The 22,331-nt window shown below is 45.9% G+C and overlaps 1 protein-coding gene across 1 annotated transcript; it reads left to right on the forward strand.

The window, feature by feature from the left end:
- The first annotated feature begins 17,740 nt into the window (after positions 1 to 17,740).
- LOC141022764 (uncharacterized) lies at positions 17,741 to 21,490 on the forward strand. The gene has a single exon (XM_073499018.1). It carries the CDS (start codon positions 17,741 to 17,743, stop codon positions 21,488 to 21,490), a length of 3,750 nt encoding a protein of 1,249 aa, XP_073355119.1.
- The last annotated feature ends 841 nt before the right edge of the window (positions 21,491 to 22,331 follow it).

Here is a 22,331-nt window from a genome sequence, read left to right on the forward strand (position 1 = left end):
GGTGTGATCATGTTTTGCTTGTGAGAGAAGTTTAGTCAACGGGTCTGCCACATTCAAAGCCGTATGTATTTTGTAAATATACTATGTCTACAATACTCTGCATGGAGCTACTCTAGCTAATTGCTCCCACTTTCAATATGTATCCAGATTGAGACTTAGAGTCATATGGATCAGTGTCAAAACTTGCATCGACGTACCCTTTACAACGAACCTTTTGTCACCTCCATAATCGAGAAACATATCCTTATTCCACTAAGGATAATTTTGACCGCTGTCCAGTGATCTACTCCTAGATCACTATTGTACTCCCTTGCAAAACACAGTGTAGGGTATACAATAGATCTGGTACATAGCATGGCATACTTTATAGAACCTATGGCTGAGGCATAGGGAATGACTTTCATTCTCTTTCTATCTTCTTCTGTGGTCGGGCTTTGAGTCTTCCTCAATTTCACACCTTGTAACATAGGCAAGAACTCTTTCTTTGACTGTTCCATTTTGAACTACTTCAAAATCTTGTCAAGGTATGTACTCATTGAAAAAAATTATCAAGCGTTTTGATCTATCTCTATAGATCTTGATGCTCAATATGTAAGCAGCTTCACCGAGGTCTTTCTTTGAAAAAACTCCTTTCAAACACTCCTTTATGTTTGCAGAATAATTCTACATTATTTTCGATCAACAATATGTCATTCACATATACTTATCAGAAATGTTGTAGTGCTCCCACTCACTTTCTTGTAAATACAGGCTTCACCGCAAGTCTGTATAAAACTATATGCTTTGATCAACTCATCAAAGCGTATATTCCAACTCCGAGATGCTTGCACCAATCCATAGATGGATTGCCGGAGCTTGCACATTTTGTTAACACCTTTAGGATCGACAAAACCTTCTGGTTGCATCATATACAACTCTTCTTTAATAAATCCATTAAGGAATGCAGTTTTGTTTATCCATTTGCCAGATTTCATAAAATGCGGCAATTGCTAACATGATTCGGACAAACTTAAGCATAGATACGAGTGAGAAACTCTCATCGTAGTCAACATCTTGAACTTGTCGAAAACCTTTTGCGACATTCTAGCTTTGTAGATAGTAACACTACTATCAGCGTCCGTCTTCCTCTTGAAGATCCATTTAATCTCAATGGCTCGCCGATCATTTGGGCAAGTCAATCAAAGTCCATACTTTGTTCTCATACATGGATCCCATCTCAGATTTCATGGCCTCAAACCATTTTGCGGAATCTGGGCTCATCATCGCTTCCTCATAGTTCGTAGGTTCGTCATAGTCAAGTAACATGACCTCCAGAACAGGATTACCGTACCACTCTGGTGTGGATCTCACTCTGGTTGACCTATGAGGTTCGGTAGTAACTTGATCTGAAGTTACATGATCATCATCATTAGCTTCCTCACTAATTCGTGTAGGAGTCACAGGAACCGGTTTCTGTGATGAACTACTTTCCAATAAGGGAGCAGGTACAGTTACCTCATCAAGTTCTACTTTCCTCCCACTCACTTCTTTCGAGAGAAACTCCTTCTCTAGAAAGGATCCAAATTTAGCAACGAATATCTTGCCTTCGGATCTGTGATAGAAGGTGTACCCAACTGTCTCCTTTGGGTATCCTATGAAGACACATTTCTCCGATTTGGGTTTGAGCTTATCAGGATGAAACTTTTTCTTATAAGCATTGCAATCCCAAACTTTAAGAAACGACAACTTTGGTTTCTTGCCAAACCACAGTTCATATGGTGTCGTCTCAACGGATTTAGATGGTGCCCTATTTAACGCGAATGCAGTTGTCTCTAATGCATCACCCCAAAACGATAGTGGTAAATCGGCAAGAGACATCATAGATTGCACTATATCCAATAAAGTACGGTTATGATGTTCGGACACAGCATTATGCTGTGGTGTTCCAAGTGGCACAAATTTGTGAAACTATTCCACATTGTTTTAATTGAAGACCAAACTTGTAACTCAAATATTCGTCTCCGCGATCAGATCGTAGAAACCTTATTTTCTTGTCACAATGATTTTCCACTTCACTCTGAAATTCTTTAAACTTTTCAAATTTTTCAGACTTATGTTTCATCAAGTAGATATACCCATATCTGCTCAAATCATCTGTGAAGGTCAAAAAATAACGATACCCGCCGCGAGCCTCAACACTCATCGGACCACATACATCAGTATGTATGATTTCCAACAAATCTGTTGCTTGCTCCATTGTTCCGGAGAACGGCGTTTTAGTCATCTTGCCCAAGAGGCATGGTTTGCAAGCATCAAGTGATTCATAATCAAGTGATTCCAAAAGCCCATCAGCATGGAGTTTCTTCATGCGTTTTACACCAATATGACCTAAACGGAAGTGCCACAAATACGTTGCACTATCATTATTAACTTTGCATCTTTTTGGCTTCAATATTATGAATATGTGTATCACTACGATCGAGATCCAACAAACCATTTTCGTTGGTGTGTATGACCATAGAAGGTTTTATTCATGTAAACAGAACAACAATTGTTCTCTAACTTAAATGAATAACCGTATTGCAATAAACATGATCAAATCATATTCATGCTCAACGCAAACACCAAATAACACTTGTTTAGGTTCAACACTAATCCCGAAAGTATAGGGAGTCTGCGATGATGATCATATCAATCTTGGAACCACTTCCAACACACATCATCACTTCCCGCTTAACTAGTCTCTGTTTATTCTGCAACTCCCGTTTCGAGTTACTAATCATAGCAACTGAACTAGTATCAAATACTTAGGGGTTGCTATAAACACTAGTAAAGTACACATCAATAACATGTATATCAAATATACCTTTGTTCACTTTGCCATCCTTCTTATCCGCCAAATACTTGGGGCAGTTCCGCTTCCAGTGACCAGTTCCTTTGCAGTAGAAGCACTCAGTCTCAGGCTTAGGTCCAGACTTGGGCTTCTTCACTTGAGCAGCAACTCGCTTGCCGTTCTTCTTGAAGTTCCCCTTTTCCCTTTGCCCTTTTCTTGAAACTAGTGGTCTTGTCAACCATCAACACTTGATGTTTTTCTTCATTTCTACCTTCGTTGATTTCAGCATCACGAAGAGCTTGGGAATCGTTTCCGTTATCCCTTGCATATTATAGTTCATCACGAAGTTCTAGTAACTTGGTGATAGTGACTACTGAACTCTGTCAATCACTATCTTATCTGGAAGATTAACTCCCACTTGATTCAAGCGATTGTAGTACCCAGACAATCTGAGCACATGCTCACTGCTTGAGCTATTCTCCTCCATCTTTTAGCTATAGAACTTGTTGGATACTTCATATCTCTCAACTCGGGTATTTGCTTGAAATATTAACTTCAACTCCTGGAACATATCATATGGTCCATGACGTTCAAAACGTCTCTGAAGTCCCGATTCTAAGATGTTAAGCATGGTGCACTAAACTATCAAGTAGTCATCATACCGAGCTTTTGTCAAATGTTCATAATGTCTGCATCTGCTCCTGCAATAGGTCTGTCACCTAGCGGTGCATCAAGGACATAATTCTTCTGTGCAGCAATGAGGATAATCCTCAGATCACGGATCCAATCCACATCATTGCTACTAACATCTTTCAACTCAGTTTTCTCCAGGAACATATTAAAATAAAACAGGGGAGCTAAACGCGAACTATTGATCTACAACATAGATATGCTAATACTATCAGGACTAAGTTCATGATAAATTAAAGTTCAATTAATCATATTACTAAAGAACTCCCACTTAGATAGACATCCCTCTAATCTTCTAAGTGATCACGTGATCCAAATCAACTAAACCATGTCCGATCATCACGTGAGATGGAGTAGTTTCAATGGTGAACATCACTATGTTGATCATATCTACTATATGATTCACGCTCGACCTTTCGGTCTCCGTGTTCCGAGGCCATATCTGTTATATGCTAGGCTCGTCAAGTTTAACCTAAGTATTCCGCGTGTGCAACTGTTTTGCACCCGTTGTATTTGAACGTAGAGCCTATCACACCCGATCATCACGTGGTGTCTCAGCACGAAGAACTTTCGCAACGGTGCATACTCAGGGAGAACACTTATACTTTGATAATTTAGTGAGAGATCATCTTAAAATGCTACCGTCAAACAAAGCAAGATAAGATGCAAAAAAGATAAACATCACATGCAATCAATATAAGTGATATGATATGGCCATCATCATCTTGTGCTTGTGATCTCCATCTCTGAAGCACCGTCATGATCACCATCGTCACCGGCGCGACACCTTGATCTCCATCGTAGCATCGTTGTCGTCTCGCCAATCTTATGCTTCTACGACTATCGCTGCCGCTTAGTGATAAAGTAAAGCATTACAGGGCGATTGCATTGCATACAATAAAGCGACAACCATATGGCTCCTGCCAGTTGCCGATAACCCGGTTACGAAACATGATCATCTCATACAATAAAATTTAGCATCATGCCTTGACCATATCACATCACAACATGCCCTGCAAAAACAAGTTAGACGTCCTCTACTTTGTTGTTGCAAATTTTACGTGGCTGCTACGGGCTTAGCAAGAACCGTTCTTACCTACGCATCAAAACCACAACGATAGTTTGTCAAGTTGGTGCTGTTTTAACCTTCGCAAGGACCGGGCGTAGCCACACTCGGTTCAACTAAAGTTGGAGAAACTGACACCCGCCAGCCACCTGTGTGCAAAGCACGTCGGTAGAACCAGTCTCGCATAAGCGTACGCATAATGTCGGTCCGGGCCATTTCATCCAACAATACCGCCGAACCAAAGTATGACATGCTGGTAAGCAGTATGACTTATATCGCCCACAACTCACTTGTGTTCTACTCGTGCATATGACATCTACGCATAAAACCTGGCTCGGATGCCACTGTTGGGGAACGTAGTAATTTCAAAAAAAATCCTACGCACACACAGGATCATGGTGATGCATAGCAACGAGAGGGGAGAGTGTTGTCCACATACCCTCGTAGACCGAAAGCGGAAGCGTTAGCACAGCGCGGTTGATGTAGTCGTACGTCTTCACGATCCGACCGATCAAGTACCCAACGCACGGCACCTCCGAGTTCAGCACACGTTCAGCCCGATGATGTCCCTCGAACTCCGATCCAGCCGAGTGTTGAGGGAGAGTTTCGTCAGCACGACGGCGTGGTGACGATGATGATGTTCTACCGACGCAGGGCTTTGCCTAAGCACCGCTACAGTATTATCGAGGTGGACTATGGTGGAGGGGGGCACCGCACACGGCTAAAAGATCAACAGATCAATTGTTGTGTCTTTGGGGTGCCCCCTGCCCCCGTCTATAAAGGAGCAAGGGGAGGGGAGGGCCGGCCCTCTCTATGGCGCGCCCTAGGAGGAGTCCTACTCCCACCGGGAGTAGGATTCCCCCCCTTCCAAGTAGTAGGAGTAGGAGTCAAGGAAAGGGGAGAGAGAAGAGAAGGAAGGAGGGGGCGCAGCCCCTCCCCCTAGTCCAATTCGGACTAGGTCTTGGGGGGCGCCCAGCCTCTCCTCTCTCTTTCCCCTAAAGCCCAATAAGGCCCATATACTCCTGGCGAATTCCCGTAACTCTCCGGTACTCCGAAAAATACCCGAATCACTCGGAACCTTTCCGATGTCTGAATATAGTCGTCCAATATATCGATCTTTATGTATTGACCATTTCGAGACTCCTCGTTATGTCCGTGATCACATCCGGAACTCTGAACAACCTTCGGTACATCAAAACATATAAACTCATAATATAATTGTCATCGAAACTTTAAGCGTGCGGACCCTACGGGTTCGATAACTATGTAGACATGACCGAGACACGTCTCCGGTCAATAACCAATAGCGGAACCTGGATGCTCATATTGGCTCCCACATATTCTACGAAGATCTTTATCGGTCAGACCGCATAACAACATACGTTGTTCCCTTTGTCATCGGTATGTTACTTGCCCGAGATTCGATCGTCGGTATCTCAATACCTAGTTCAATCTCGTTACCGGCAAGTCTCTTTACTCGTTCTGTAATACATCATCCCGCAACTAACTCATTAGTTGCAATGCTTGCAAGGCTTAAGTGATGTGTATTACCGAGTGGGCCCAGAGATACCTCTCCGACAATCGGGGTGACAAATCCTAATCTCGAAATACGCCAACCCAACAAGTACCGTCGGAGACACCTGTAGAGCACCTTTATAATCACCCAGTTACGTTGTGACGTTTGGTAGCACACAAAGTGTTCCTCCGGTAAACGCGAGTTGCATAATCTCATAGTCATAGGAACGTGTATAAGTCATGAAGAAAGCAATAGAAGAATACTAAACGATCGTGTGCTAAGCTAACGGAATGGGTCAAGTCAATCACATCATTCTCCTAATGATGTGATCCCATTAATCAGATGACGACTCATGTCAATGGCTAGGAAACATAACCATCTTTGATCAACGAGCTAGTCAAGTAGAGGCATACTAGTGACACTATGTTTGTCTATGTATTCACACATGTATCAAGTTTCCGGTTAATACAATTCTAGCATGAATAATAAACATTTATCATGAAATAAGGAAATAAATAATAACTTTATTATTGTCTCTAGGGCATATTTCCTTCAGCAGGGGCAACAAGGACAAGGTGGGGGTCACTGATGGATCACTAACCAACCTATACTAAGCAGTTTAGGATAAGCAGGTAGGGTACAATGAGCAGGTTACAAAAGCAGGCTATGCATCAGAATAGAAGCAAACAATAACAGTAGCAAAATCTAATGCAAGCATGAGAGAATGGAATGGGCGATATCGGGATGATCAAAGGGGGGCTTGCCTGGAAGCTTTGCTGTAAAGGAAGAAGGGTCGTCGTCGACGTAGTCGATCACGGGGGCATCATTGGTCTCGGGGTCTACCGGAGAGAAGATGGGGAAGAAACAGTAAATATAAAACAAACATAACATCACAAAGCATAACATGGCAATACGCGGTGCTAGGGGTGACCTAACGCGGTAGTAAGCGATACTAGTGAAAGGGGGAAACATCCGGGACAGTATCCCCGGTGTTTGACGTTTTCGGACAGATGAGCCGGAGGGGAAAGTTGTGTGTTCGCTATGCTAGGGACGTGTGGCGGACGAACGGACTGCATATTCAGATTCGTCTCGTCATTCTGAGTAAATTTCATGTACAACGTATTTTCATCCGAGCTACGGTTTATGTTATATTAATTTTTTAAAGTTTTATTTCATTTTTAGGATTAACAAAATTAATTTAATTAGGAAAATATAATTTTGATGTCAGCATGATGTCAGCAGTCAACCGCCTGTTGACTGGGTCAACAGACGTGTGGGTCCCGTTTGTCATTGGCTAGACTAACTAATCATGACTAATTAGTTAACGAAGTGATTAGGTTAATTAATCAAAATTAATTAAGTTAATTGATTGATTAATTAATTAAGTTAATTGATTGATTAATTAATTAAGTTAATTGATTGATTAATTAATTAATTAATATTTTTATAATTATTATTATTAATTCCCTTTTTTATAAAAACGTTCTGGGGCGGGGCCCCCATGTCATAGGACCCTGGGGGCCTTAGCGGGTCTCGGGCGCGGTTCTTGGGTGCCAGGACCCGACTGGGGCACCCGAACGGGGCTATGGGCGCCGGGTCGCCGGACCCGGGCGCGTGCTGGCTGGCCGGCGGCCACGGCAGGGCGGCCGCAGCCGACCGGAGTGGGGACAGCAAGGTGAGGGGGCGGTGGCCAGGTGCGGCGCAGGGCGCACGGGGCGAGCGAGGCCACGCGGGGCTCCGGAGCTGCAGGCACGAGGTTGCGGGCAGCGAACGCGCGCGTGGTGACCGTAGTGCGCTAGCGGGGGAGCGGGAGCAGAGAGCTGCAGCTAGGGCGCGGACGTGCGTGGCCAGTATGCGGGCGGAGCGCGGCGGACATTCGCGGGTGTCGGGACGGCCGTGGTGAACACAAGGACGCGAACCGGAGCACGCACGCGCAATGAGGGCATCAGGAGGGGAGTCGGACGGAGGGGGGATCACCAGCCATGTAGAGGTGCAAAGGCGTGCTCGGGGAGGGCTGGAGTAGCGGGGCGAGGGCGCGCGACGGAGACGGGGACGGCGAGGTGACGGCGTCCAGCTCGGGGAGTAAGTAGCGCGAGGGAGAGGCGGGGACGGCGCGGTCCGGCGCGACGAGGGCGGTTCTAGGGCGAGGTGGCGGCGGGACGCGCCAGGCGACGACATCGCGGCGTCGGGAGCGGTGAGGTTCGGGCGTCGGCGACCGAGGGTGGGGGAAATATCCCGATCGAGATCGGGATCGGGAGAGGGGGAGAGTGGGGAATCGGGGGAGTGGGCTAGGGTTTACGGTTAGGTAGTGGGGGGTTATGGGGGAAGCAGGGAGAGGTGGGTCGGCCTGGTTCGGGAGGCCAGCTGGGCCGATTGGCCCCATTGGGCCAGGGGGCCTTCTCCCTATTTTTATTTTTGCCTTTATGTATTCGGTTTTCTCATAAATGGCACGGTGTGTACTTATTTAGGCTATCAAAAGATTATGCAAAATATGAGGCTTGGCTCATAATTTGTATTGCAATTTTTGACACTGCCATAAAAAGTTCGAGGTTATTTTGAAGAGTTTAGAATCATGTTTGAATTTAAAATGTTCATTAAGATGCTGTTGGGCCACTAAATAAATTTCCAGGGGCAATTTGGGAATCCAAAAGTGGTTGGTTCCAACATGACAAATATCCAGGGATTATTTGCCACACTTTGAACATTTTAGCTTTCATGTTTGAAAACTTTGAGTTTTGGACTTTAATTTGAATTTGAAATTTGAACCGGTTTCGAACCAACGCGAGTTTATCAACAGTAATCGTGGTGACGTGGCATCATTAGCAGAGGATTGCTGTAGCTTAATTATTGGGGCGTCACAATGTAGGCATATATATTTAGGGGGAGACATTCAATTCATGAGTACTCTCACCCTACATAATGCATAAATAGAACAAACACTCTCAAAGTTATCATGGTTTTTGAACTATCATGCTTTAAATGATGGAGTCGTGATTATGTACCGAAAGTTGAAATCTTTGCGGTAATATGTCCCATATGCTCAAACATGGTGACCTTGGTCACCGCTCGTGGATTGCGTATATGAACCCTTCTTTCCTTAATACTATTGGGTTATTTTGCACATCTTAGTATGGCCATAAGATTACTCAGGTTTTCATCTCTCCAATCTCTAAATCTCCTTGGCGGAGTCTATATCAAAATATCCTTGTTGGCTCCTTACAAAATCTTCCCCTCCTTGGGCTCTCTGTCCAATTGCCGGACATCCAGGCCCTGGCAGGTTTTTGCTGCTAAAACTCCCATCGAGCACCTCCAGTGGCCAGACATCCGGGCCTTAGCCGGACATCCGGGCCCTGGAATTTTGCTCTCTGACCTCTATTCGCCGGATATCCGGGCTTGGACCCCGGATGTCCGGCCCGTTGCCCGCAGACACACAAAACGGGGGAGGGCTCGGGATTTGGGGGGTAGTTCCCCATTCTTTCTCCCTTGCTCTCCCCATCTATCTCAAGCCGCCGCTGTCGCCGGGCTATGCTCCAGCGCTGCCCCGGCCATCTCCTCCGTCCTCCGGCCCCGATCTTTTGCCCACGCCCTCATCTCCTCCTGATCTATGTTTCCATCCAATCCAATCTCTGGGTTGTGGTGTGAATCACTCGGGAAGGGCTTGTTCGGGCGTCGGCTTGTGGATCGGCCGCCGGAGTTCTTCATGGCGCGTACCAAGCAATGCGGCCATCCTCCGTCTTCCCGGGGTATGGCTGCTATCTGTTCTTGCCTATATCCTTGTTTGGCCCAACCATTCTAGGTTTTCGCTATCTCTCATGACTATTTTGATATATATATATATATATATATATATATATATATATATATATATATCTTCTTATGAGATGTAATGTCACTTGCCTAGCCTAAATTCCCCTCTATGTACTTGGCTAAACAACTTAATCATGGGCATGTTAATATTTTGATCTACCACTTGGACTTGTCCTATGGTCATGTACGAAAATGTTCACATCCCCTCTGTTTAATTTGTTCTTATCCTTGTTCATACCTTTCTGACTCCTTCTCATCAGTATCCCTTTCGTGTACCCGTTTCAGTCGATCGCCGGCAAGGTTCCGCCGAATCCGAGGAACATGCTCGACCTAAGAAGAAGAAGACTACCACCGGTCCTAAAAAGAAGCGTCGGGCACCATCTCCGAGTTCATCGGTTTCTGATCCGGATGATGCGGACTATGTTGGGGAGGAAGAAGTGGATATTGTGCCAAGACGCTCTGTTGGTCAGTCAAAGCCAGGCACTAGGAGGGCTCATGTGCCTCAAGTCCGTGGTGCTGCGATGCCCGTGGTCCATGGTCGTCGCATCTCAATGGAGCTTCCTTTCAGCGGGGACCGCCCCACACATGACTTCACCACCGTGGGGGCTAGTCCATATCTTGAGTTCCGACGGTATACCAACCCATATGAGATGGTGGATGATGCCGAGGGTCCTCGTTTCCGAACTCGCATGTAGCAAGATCTTTACTCTAGCTTCGTCCATGGTCGTGGACTTGCTCCTCATAAATACCTGGATCTTCAGTTCATGCGTGATCATCCTGCCATGTTCCCTGACAACACGGTCAAGATCATTGATGATATGACTCTAGGTCAAGCAATGACTTTCAAGTGTGATTGGAATGAAGCTGCCATCATTCAGTTCTATGCCACCTGCTTCTTTGGGCCAAACAACACTCTCACGTGGATGACTGATGACACTGTGTTGAGCATCACCTATGACCGTTTTGTTCAGATTTTGGGCTCCGGTGCTGGTCATCACATCCACAGTATGGATCCTCACTATAGGCCCAAAGGGATTGATGCTTTCATGTCTCTTCTTAAGCCTATCTCTGAGCTCACTCCAGAGGAACGTGAATATCCACCCAATGAGGTATCCATTTTCCGGTCTCCCTACTACATTCTCTATCAGTGTGTGCTTCGCACTATCTATCCTAAGAAGGGAGATCGCTCAAGGGCTCGCAACTACTGCATTGATTTGATGGTTCATATGCATGACACACCTACTGAGCCTCTTGACACAACCCATTACATTTGGCATGAGATCCGTCTCTCCAGCTTTCTTCAGACGCGCACATTCCCTCATGCTCCATTCATTCAGGCAATGATTGATCACACTTCTCCCTTTAAGGTTGCTAAGACCGTTGTGCATTCCATTTGGAAGCCTCCTACTCACATGCGCATGGCCGCTCCTGCACCGGCTGCTGCACCTCAACCGCCTAGGAAGTCTGCTGGTGGGTCTCAACCCATGGGTTCCTCCGTGCCTTCCTCCTCGACCGCGCCTCATGGACGTCTTGCCTCGTTCTTAGGCAAGGCTCGGCCTACTATTATGAAGACGATCACTTTCAACTATCAGCAAAACCATGATGTTCAGAAGCGCCTCATCATCTCCAAGAACCAGCTCAAGCAGCGCCTTCGCGATCGTGGGAGTCCCATGAGTGATGACGATCCAATTCCCGCGGCTACATCCTCTTCCACCTTCGGTTTCCCGTCTCGTGACGAGTATGCCGAGTTCTTTGATGATGATGATGACATCTGCAGGAGTGATTTCTATAGAGTTCTTCTAGTTCTTTGCCCCTTTTTGCATGTTGTTGTCAAAGGGGGAGAAGTAGTATGTTAGTGAGGTCATGCTATATGTTGGCTATTTGTGTTCGCTATTATTTAAACTCTTTATGTATGCTACATATGGTACTTAATCGTTTGAGACTATGTTGTTATCTTTGTGGCTATGAAATGTTGTTATGGTTGTTTCATATGTGTGTGTCACACCTTTCTATCTTTTTGAGCTACATATGATACCATGAGAATGTGTGTTGTACATCCTAACATAATCATCTCATGCACACAATGAGGGCGAGCTAAGGCAAATAGGAACATATATTGTATTATGCTCTCATGATTTACAATGCTAAATTTAGTTATTGCATCTATGATACTACATGTATGATTGTCATCAACAAACAAAAAGGGGGAGATTGAAAGTGCAATCATGCCCTTACATCAGGTTTTGATGTTGATGACAATATACATGTAGGGGACTAACTATGTTCGTCAAGTGAATCTCAGGTGTTAGTCCCCGGTTCATCAAATGTGTGTGGATCGTGAACATACGGAGTTGATTTTACTCAAGGAAGAAGTATCAAAAAGGTTACATATTTGTTTTCTTGAGTATAGGATCCCGCACTATTAAGAGGGGATTGGTAGGGTCAGTAAAAGACTTTCTCATGTCACAAAACTCCTTCTTTAGATCTATCACTATATGGTCTTGCTTGTTCTGTCTCTGGCCTTGCCGGATGTCCGGGCCGCACGCCGGATATCCGGACCTTGCTATCCAGAGAACATCTTGTGCTGGTGCCATCTTCCGGATGTCCGTCCCTCCATGCCGGATGTCCGGGCTCTCCTTGCTCCCTGGATTTCCGGGCTTCCTTGCCGGATGTCCGGCTTGTGCTATCCAGGGGGTTGTTTGACGAGGTGAACTTGCCGGATGTCCGGGTTTTCCTGTGTCGCCGGATGTCCGGGCTTTGCCCCGGATGTCCGGCCCCTCTGTTCTGTCCTCTGCTTTCTGCCTCACTCTCCGGCCTGCCCTGTCACTTACACTACAATGGCCATATTTGCTCTCACACTATATATAGCCCTCTTCCCCCATGGGAGAGGGTTGACCATTCACTTTGAGCAAACCCTAGAATACATTTCACTCACTCTCTCTCACTCTTCCACCCCAAATATTAGATCCCCAAAGGATTTGAGAGCATTTGAGAGAAGTTGTCCATCCAAGTGATAGATCCACTCCTTCCCCTTCTTTGCACCAAAGGAATTCGTGATTTGAGCAAGTCTTGAGCTTTTCCCCATCGTTCTTGTTACTCTTAGAGGTTGGAGACTCCTAGGCGGTAGGAGTCTTTCGGAGAGGAATCAACCATTGTGATTACCCCCGGAAAGTTTGTGAGGGTTTGGAGATCACCCCAAGGTCTACCACTAGTGGTTGAGAAACGCCTTCGTGGTGTTGTCTCGAAGGGAGAATAGGGTGAGCCTTCGTGGCGTTGGTGTGCCTTCATGGTAACATCCACCTCTCTAACGGTGACTAGCTTCCCTCCAAGGAAGTGAACATCGACATACATCCTCGTCTCTCGAAGTTGCGGTTATCCCTAACCCTAACTTCCTACTTGTGGTTACTTGTCTCTTAGGCCTTACTTATATCATATTGTGCTTGCTTACTCACATATTGGTGTTACTTGTTTACCTTGCTTAGCCCTTAGCTTAATACTTGCAATTGTTAGGCTCACTTTCATATTCCGCATTATTGCCTAAAATTGCTAAGTAATAATTAAAATTTGTAATTATACCTATTCACCCCCCCCCTCTAGGTCCATCTCGATCCATTCACTTGTTCTATGGAACATTTGGGTTTTTACGGGGTAAATTGTAGCTCAAGAAAGTTTTGGTGTCGTTATGAAGCTTACTTCAACTCCATGTACATTGGTCAATATTTATGGTCCATATACTCAACCTAGGCGCTCCGAATTTATTTCTTAGCTCTCTAAACTTGAGATACCTGATGATGAGTTGTGTTCTTAATGGGATATTATAATTTTATCATTATACTAACAACTGCTACATGGATGGTGTTGATATGAATGCTCTATTTTTTTAATGATCTGATTAATCATCTTGGCTTTATCGCATTGCCAATTAAGGGTGGCTCCTTTACATGGAGTAACATGTGAGCCCCTCCTTGAGCAGTTGGATTGGCATTTTACTTCAACTCCCTGGACTCTCAAATTCCCTAACACGCAAGTGCACCATTGTCACGTCCAGTGTCTGACCACTACCGTGTGTTATTCGTGTTGATTTGTTCATCCCTAAGGCAAAAAAAATCATGTTTGAGAATTACCGTATCCGTAGGTCATGTTTTTTCTCCTTGGTGGTTGATGTTTGGAACATTCATAGGAAGGGAAATAATGCTAAGGTGTTGGCTGCGTAATTGCAACTTTTTTGGCAAAATCTGGAAAAAAAATTGTCTTAAAATGTATCTCGGTTGGATCTTCTAATTGAGATTGCAACATGTTTATTCATATGGTCGATACTTTTAAGGAAGAAAGGTTGTTGCATATTATAGGGAGAAATTCCAGGGACATTGTTAAAGCTCGTTTGCTGCATCTCCTGGATTGTCAGCGAGATTTTCATAAAACGCTACACTATATGGTGGAAAAAGTTTGGGATGATAATGCTGCCTTTTTCATTCCATGGCCACATGATTACATGCAAAACAACATTGCAAAAATCACCATGGCTGATGGTAGGGAAGTGGTGGATCACTCAAAAAGGTTGTAATTTTATAGGAGGCTTTTAAAATCCGCTTGAGGTAATCCATCTCTGCATAAGTACTTCGAGACATGCTTGTTCTCGTTCCCATGATTCTTGATCTTCAGGACTTATCTGCACATTGTTTTTGAAAAAGAAATAGACGATCTGGTTGCCTATCTAACTTATGATAAGTAACCGGGCATGGATGGTTTTAATGGTTAAGTTTTAACAAGCATTATGTCATGACTTCCACTCTGATTTGATGGATCTTACTAGTATTAATGGCTTTGTCATTGCATTGATCCCCAAAAAGTGTTCTCCGGAGACTCCTAATGATTCCTGACCGATATCATTACTAAACTGAAAATGAGACTGCTGACTAAGCTACTTGCAAATCGCCTCCAAACAACAATCCTGGATTTGGTATATTGTAACCGGTGTGGATTTATTAAATCTCGTACCATACAAGACTTCCTATTGTGGTCATTTGAATATATGCATCAGTCCAAGCATTCAATAAAGGAAGTTTTTTTTCTAAATTGACTTTGAGAAAGTGTTTGATGTAGTTGAGCATCGAGCTACTTTGCAAAATTCTTGAGCAAAAGGGGTCTAATCAAAGATGGTCGAGCTGGATTGAAAACATTCTAGAGACTACCATATTTTCTTTATTAAATGGGAATTTGGAAAGAAAAATCTCAGCAAGCGAGGTGTTCGTCAAGATGATCCTCTCCCGCCCCTCTTTTCATCATTGTGCGGGTTTACCTCGGACAGTAATTAATGATCAGTTTCAGCTTGGCAATCTTTCCTCTCCGGTGCATATCCAATGTGATGACTTTCTGATTGTACAATACGTTGACGACACACTTTTAATATTTTGATGAAGCAAGATTTGATCAACTACTTGTGTCTAAAGATGCATGGTTGGCTTTCCAATTTGCTATAGGTTTAAAGGTAAACTTCATAAATATTGTTTGGTACCGATTAATGTTGATGCATGTCACGCTCAAGTTCTTGCATAGTTCTTTGGATGCACCATTGGCTCTATGCCTTTTACTTTACCGGGCATTCCCCTGGGCACAACTAAGCCAACAATCAATGATCAGGCACCTCTAGTTGATATTGTTGGTAGACGTATGAATACTTCGTCTAAGATTCTTGGAGTAAATATCACAAAACTACCACAACTTAGGTTAGGGTTCCAAAAATTACCACTTTTTTGTGACAAAACACTACCACCCTGAAGATAATATGTTACAAAAAATCTATAACTTTATGTTAGAGATTGGCTCGACTGATTTAACCCTGATTATGATAGGATTAGCCAACCAATCATGTCCACTTGTGCTCTCCTAACTGACTAACTGGGACATGTTCTTCAACAATGTAGCTACCCTTGTTTATATATCCTTGAGCTGGCTCAACGACCTTCATGACAGTTATGTTCAAAACATTTTTCTACTGAAACAAGCCCAACATTTCTTCTATATTTGTATGCTCCATCCCTTCCACCCCCTCACAAAGTACATGTAATCCTCTACTCCATAGCCCTCAATCCCAATCAGGGCCACCATATTGACTAAAGTGATATTTGACATGGAATTTTTTCTTTCAGGATTGTCTCCCCTGGAAATGGAACCTTATTTAATAGTTTTCATCATCCAAACTATAACAAAATTCAGTACACTAGTCAGGCACTACCATAAAAAATGTTATTACTGAACATCATCTATGTTGCTACTAGGCACACTCAAAGATTACTATGGCCAATTTTAATATTTACTACAAAAGTAGCCTGATTCAGACTATAGCTACTCATATTTCAGAGAATTATGTGCCTACCACAATTCACTATTTCACGGGATGTGTTCAGACCCCACATCCACTGAACATACTACCATGGAGTAGACCGATGGCCTCAACCTTTGGTCAGGCGAATACTTGGCGATGGTGGCTACTACCATGGAATAGACCGATGGCCTCAACCTTTGGTCAGGCGAATACTTGGCGATGGTGGCTACGCCACCTCCCCCGTCCGGCGAGGCCTTGGCCTTTGCCGCCTTTGCCGTGTGTGAGGTTTTGCCCGCACTACGGCCCCGCGGCGGCCCCGTCCGCCAACAGTCCTGTCGATCTCGGAGTCCAGATCGATCTGGTATGCCTAGGGTTCGAGTCCGTCGGTGGTACGATTCCTATTTCCGCACGCAAGGCTTCCCCACCCGACCAGGCTCCATATCTTGCTGGAGCTACGTGGAAAGAACATCGTGCCATCAAACAAAGCTTCCCCCCTGATCGAAACAAGCCGCCAGATCCAATTCTCGGGAGTAGTCCACCTCCTACCGGGGTGTCGTCGAAGCCGCTGTCATTAGCGATCTTGGCGGGTGCAGTGGAGGTGAAACCAACGGACGGTGGGGGCGATGATGGGGCTCCCATAGCGGACGCTGCCCGCCCGAAGCCGGCCAATGGTGGATCCAAGACTGCCCTTGCAGAGAGCTCCGCAGCCGCGAATGCCATCACAGGAGGCGGACAGAGCATGGTCCGGCTGGTAATTGGTGGACCGAGGCCGGCGGCGGATCGGCCGGTGATCACAGGACCTGAAGACTTCGTGAAAGGAGAAGACCTTGATGAGGAAGTGGTGTTGACAGAGTTGTACCTAGAGGAAGTAGGTGTCGCAGAGGAACCTGAACGACCATGCAAGATGATCATGCTTGTACATGCTGAACTGCAAGTCCGGAAGGGCACACCAAAGAAACAGAAGCTGGTCATGGAGGAGAGGTACACACAGGAGATGTTGCAGGGAGGTGTGGCTGGAGTGGATAGTATCATGGAGGCAACCAGCCCAGGGGCCGCTGGTCAACTGACGGAGCCAAGTGTGGTGCTCCGTCAGGAGCAATGAATTGCATGAGTTGGAACTGTCGGGGGGCGGCCAATAAACCGACAGTTCGCGACTTAGTTGGCATGGTGAAGGCAACACATACAAAAAATTTGTTTTTATGTGAGACCAGACAGAGTTCAGAAAAAATAAAAAGATTACGTACTCGGTTAGGCCTTAGAGGTTTTTCTGGTGTCAGCAGTAATGGGTTGAGTGGTGGCCTTGCTCTTTTCTGGTGTGATAGTCTGCATGTTGAAGTTCAATCATCGAATGACAGATATATTGATGCATATGTGCGGCTGTCTGAGCATGATCCTTTGTGGCGGTTGACATGTGTGTATGGGGAACCACGCACCGAAAATCGACATCTGATGTGGACTCTCATGACAAGCCTTAAACAACAATCTGATCTCCCTTGGTGTGTTATGGGTGATTTTAATGAGGCCATGTGGTCCTTTGAGCATTTTTCGGTGACACCTCGCAGTGAGAGCCAGATGCTTGCATTCAGAGACACACTAGAGGTATGTGAACTGGTGGATCTTGGATTCTCTGGCTTACCGTTCACTTATGACAATAAGCAGAGAGGCAGAAAGAATGTGAGGGTACGTCTGGACCGGGTGGTTGCGGATAACCGGTGGCGGGATATATTTGGGGAGGCACGAGTGGTACATAAAGTGTCACCATGCTCAGATCATTGCCCGCTTATGCTACAGTGTGTTAAAGAGGAGACTAATCATGTACGTACTAATTTTAGAAGGTACGAAACCTTCTGGGAGAGGGATGAGAGCCTCCCTGAACGTGTGGCAGAAGCATGGAGGAGTGCAGGACAGAAATTTAGCCTTGGAGATATTCGTTCAGGCCTTGCTAAGCTCATGACTGAGCTACACGCGTGGAGTAAAAAGAAATTTGGTAATATTACAAATGAACTTGAAAAATCTAGAACCAGGCTGGAGGAGCTAATGAGCATGAATGCAGATCGGAATGAGATACGGAAAGAGTCCGACCATATGCAGGAATTGTTGTACCGAGAGGAGATGCTATGGATGCAACGAAGTCGTATTGACTGGCTTCGTGAGGGAGACCGTAACACAAACTTTTTTCATAGGCGAGCAGTATGGAGAGCAAGGAAAAATAAAGTGAAAAGGCTAGTTGATGATAGCGGTGGCAGCCACGGGGAGCATGAGGTAATGGCTAACATGGTTAGTTCATATTTTCAAAACCTCTTCACCCGTGATGACTCACTTGTACAACAGCATCTCCTGGACTTATATGATGAGAGAGTTACTTCGGAGATGAATGACCGTCTGTGTGCTGAATTCAGTGAGAAAGAAATATCTGACAGTTTATTCCAGATGGGGCCCTTGAAGGCGCCAGGCAAGGACGGCTTCCCAGCGAGGTTTTTTCAGAAAAATTGGCTAGTTATGAAGGGCGAAATTATCAGGGCTGTTCAAGAATTTTTCCGGACAGGGGTTATGCCAGATGGTGTGAATGAAACGGTAATCATCCTTATTCCTAAGGTTGATGAACCTGTTCAAATGACTGACTTTCGGCCAATAAGTCTATGTAATGTCATTTACAAAATTGTTGCTAAGTGCTTGGTGAACAGACTCAGGCCACTTCTTGATGAGATTATATCACCTTCCCAGAGTGCATTTGTGCCAGGTAGACTGATCACAGATAATGCACTACTTGCCTTCGAATGTCTGCATTTTATTCAGCATGAGAAAAATCCAGAAAATAGCTATTGTGCGTACAAGCTAGACCTGTCAAAGGCCTATGACAGGGTCGACTGGGGGTTCTTGAAGCAAGCGATGGAGAGGATGGGTTTCTCTCACCGGTGGGTGCAATGGATTATGACATGTGTCACCACGGTGAGCTATTCTGTTAAATTTAATGGAGCCCTTCTGGATTCGTTTGCACCGACGCGAGGGCTTCGGCAAGGTGACCCCTTATCCCCCTTTTTGTTCCTCTTTGTGGCTGATGGATTATCTGCTCTATTGAGACAGGGAGTGCAAGATCATGCCTTCCAACCAGTGAAAATATGTAGTAGGGCGCCGGGAATATCACATCTCCTGTTTGCAGATGACACACTCTTATTCTTTAAAGCTAGCGTTGAGCAAGCTCAGTATGTAAAGGGTGTCCTTCAGAGTTACGCAGGAGCCACGGGCCAGCTCATAAATCCGCAAAAGTGTTCTATTCAGTTTGGTGACAACTGCCCTTTGGTGATACAAACAGCAGTTAGACAAGTACTGCAGGTACACAATGTTGAGTTTGAAGGGAAATACCTCGGTTTACCTACCCCGGATGGGCGCATGCATAAAGGTAGATTCCAAATGCTGCAGGCAAGCTTAACTAAGCGAATTATGGCCTGGGGGGATACGCTCTCACAGGCAGGGAAGGAAACACTGATCAAATCTGTCCTGCAAGCTATCCCCACTTACATAATGGGAGTGTTCAAACTACCTTATTCTGTGTGCGATGATCTCACCCGTTTGGTCAGAAACTTTTGGTGGGGGTCTAAAGAAGGCAAGAGGAAGACACACTGGCGAGCATGGGAGAAATTGATTGAACCAAAAGGAAAGGGGGGCCTTGGCTTCAGGGACTTCCGCATCTTCAACCAAGCATTGCTAGCTCGGCAAGCTTGGCGCCTTATAACAAGGCCGAACTCCTTGTGCTCCCAGGTTCTCAAAGCAAAATATTACCCTAATGGGTCCCTTGAGGACACTGTTTTTTCAGGTAACGCGTCACCGACTTGGCATGCTATCCAGCATGGTCTCGAGCTGCTCAAACGCGGGCTCATATGGCGCGTGGGCAATGGAGAGCAAATTCGAATCTGGCGCGACCCCTGGATCCCACGCCCAACTTCCTACAGGCCCATCACGCAACGGCGAACATGCCGGCTCAGGCGGGTATCGGAGCTATTGGATGCTAACGGAAGGTGGCGGGTGGACCTCCTCCAACAACACTTCAGCGCCCCCGACATGGAATGCATCTTGGCGATCAAGGCTAGCCCACGAAGGATGGAGGATGTCCTATCATGGGCGCCGGACACGCGGGGCAAGTTCAGTGTCCGCAGCGCATACAAGACCGCTCTCGAGGAGCGGACTAGCACCACCGCGTGCGCCACGAGCAGGGCACCGGACGGCACTCGTGCCGTTTGGAAGGCAGTGTGGGGGTGCCCTGCTCCCCCTAAGGTACGAGTTTTCGCATGGAGAGTCGCGACGAACTCTCTGGCAACGCTTGAAAATAAACATAAACGTACACTGGAGGTGTCTAATATATGTGCTTTATGTGGTTTGGAATGCGAGGATACATACCACGCTCTATGCCGTTGTCCGTTGGCCCGACAGCTATGGACGGCGATGGCGCGTACATGGAGTATGGCCAAGCTGGAGACCGTCGTCAACACTGGGCCGGAGTGGATCATCCACCTGCTGGACCAATGCAAGAACGAGGAGAGACTACCTGTGGTGATGACACTTTGGCGGAGCTGGTATGTACGTAATGAAGTATACCACCACAAACCTGCACCACCACTTGAGGCTTCTACCAGATTCCTGTCCGGCTACATCAATACGCTGTTGTACATTCAGCAAAACCCATCTGATGACGTTGCCAAGGGGAAGGGAGTGATTACCTATGGTGGCCGCACGTCCGGCAAAGAACGACATAAAATACCAAGCACTTGCTCACATCCTGTTGAGCACTGGAGCAAGCCTCCATTTGGCTGGGTAAAACTAAACGTGGATGGTGCATGGAAGGAACAGGAGGGGACAGGAGGTGCTGGGATGATACTTCGTGATCATACAGGTGCCGTCATTTTCGCTTCTTGCCGGTTCATCCCACGCTGTACGAACGCCCTCGAGGCAGAGATGGCGGCGCTCATGGAGGGAGTGACTCTGGCTATGGAACGGAGCCCGGACAGGTTGATAGTGGAGACGGACTGCTCGACGGCGGCTCACATGGTCAGGGACACCGAAACCAACAGGGCTCCAGTGGCGGCCATGGTTGGGGACATCAAGCAGATCCTAGCTGTCCGGCCACATGAAATAGCGGTGATTAAACGAGAGCAGAATAAAGCTAGCCACGCTCTCGCACAAATGGGCCGTTTACTGCCCAAAACTGCTGTTTGGCTTCGTTGTGCCCCCGATGAGGTTGACATCTTATGTCAACAGGATTGTAATGACTCTGGTTAAGTAATGAAAGTTTCGTTATGCGCAAAAAAAAAAAGAACATACTACCATGGAGACGTGAAGGAGAGAGAAGATTGCCATACCTTGCGCCGCCGAGGGGGGAAGCCGACAACAGCTGGGTCGGATGCCGGGAGACTATGTCGCGAAGCTACCACTCCCGAGCCGGTTGTCAACCTCAGAGTACTCGCCGCCCATGTTGTCGTACCTCTGCCGCCCCCGAGTCGCCTCTATAGTTTGTCTTTGTCGTTGCCATGGCTAACCTAGGCCAGTGGAAGAGACCTTGGGGAGATCGGAGAGTGAGTGAGTTGCTACTGCAGGAGAGAGACAAGACATGTCGGTTTGACCGGGGTAGGACCAACCAAGTGCTCTAACGGTCGTCATTGTGTCGCCACCTCCCACGGAGCACATGTGGACCTAGCTGGTGGGCCAGTCCTGACATAATCAAGGTTAAATCGGCCACCAGTCCTGACATAATCAAGGTTAAATCGGCCAAACCACTCACTAGCAGAAATAGTAGCTTGGAACGTACGTATTACCTTCAGGGTGGTCACGTTCCGTAAAAAAAAGGTTGTTTTGGGGGAACCCTAAGCCGTATTATGGTAGTTCTATGCTATTTACTCAGATTCTTGACATATGTAGGTCACTTAACCTACATCCATTTCCTTTTGTTTGCTCTCCCAACCGTTTTTGCGTGCATGTTTAAGTTGCAAAAGACCTTGATCATTCGTCTGGATAAAATTTGAAGGCTATGCCTGTGAAGAAAAGATTGTTTGAAGCGGCACCCGAACTCGATTGTAGCATGGTATATGGTTTTCCATCCTAAATCTATGATCAATATTTGGCA

Source organism: Aegilops tauschii, chromosome 5 (genome assembly GCF_002575655.3).
Source record: "Aegilops tauschii subsp. strangulata cultivar AL8/78 chromosome 5, Aet v6.0, whole genome shotgun sequence".
In the NCBI taxonomy this organism is placed as follows: domain Eukaryota; kingdom Viridiplantae; phylum Streptophyta; class Magnoliopsida; order Poales; family Poaceae; genus Aegilops; species Aegilops tauschii.

What these genes read in the sequence shown, in the direction of transcription:
- LOC141022764 (XM_073499018.1), top strand. Translation starts at nt 17,741, where the DNA reads ATGTGGTCCTTTGAGCATTTTTCGGTGACACCTCGCAGTGAGAGCCAG.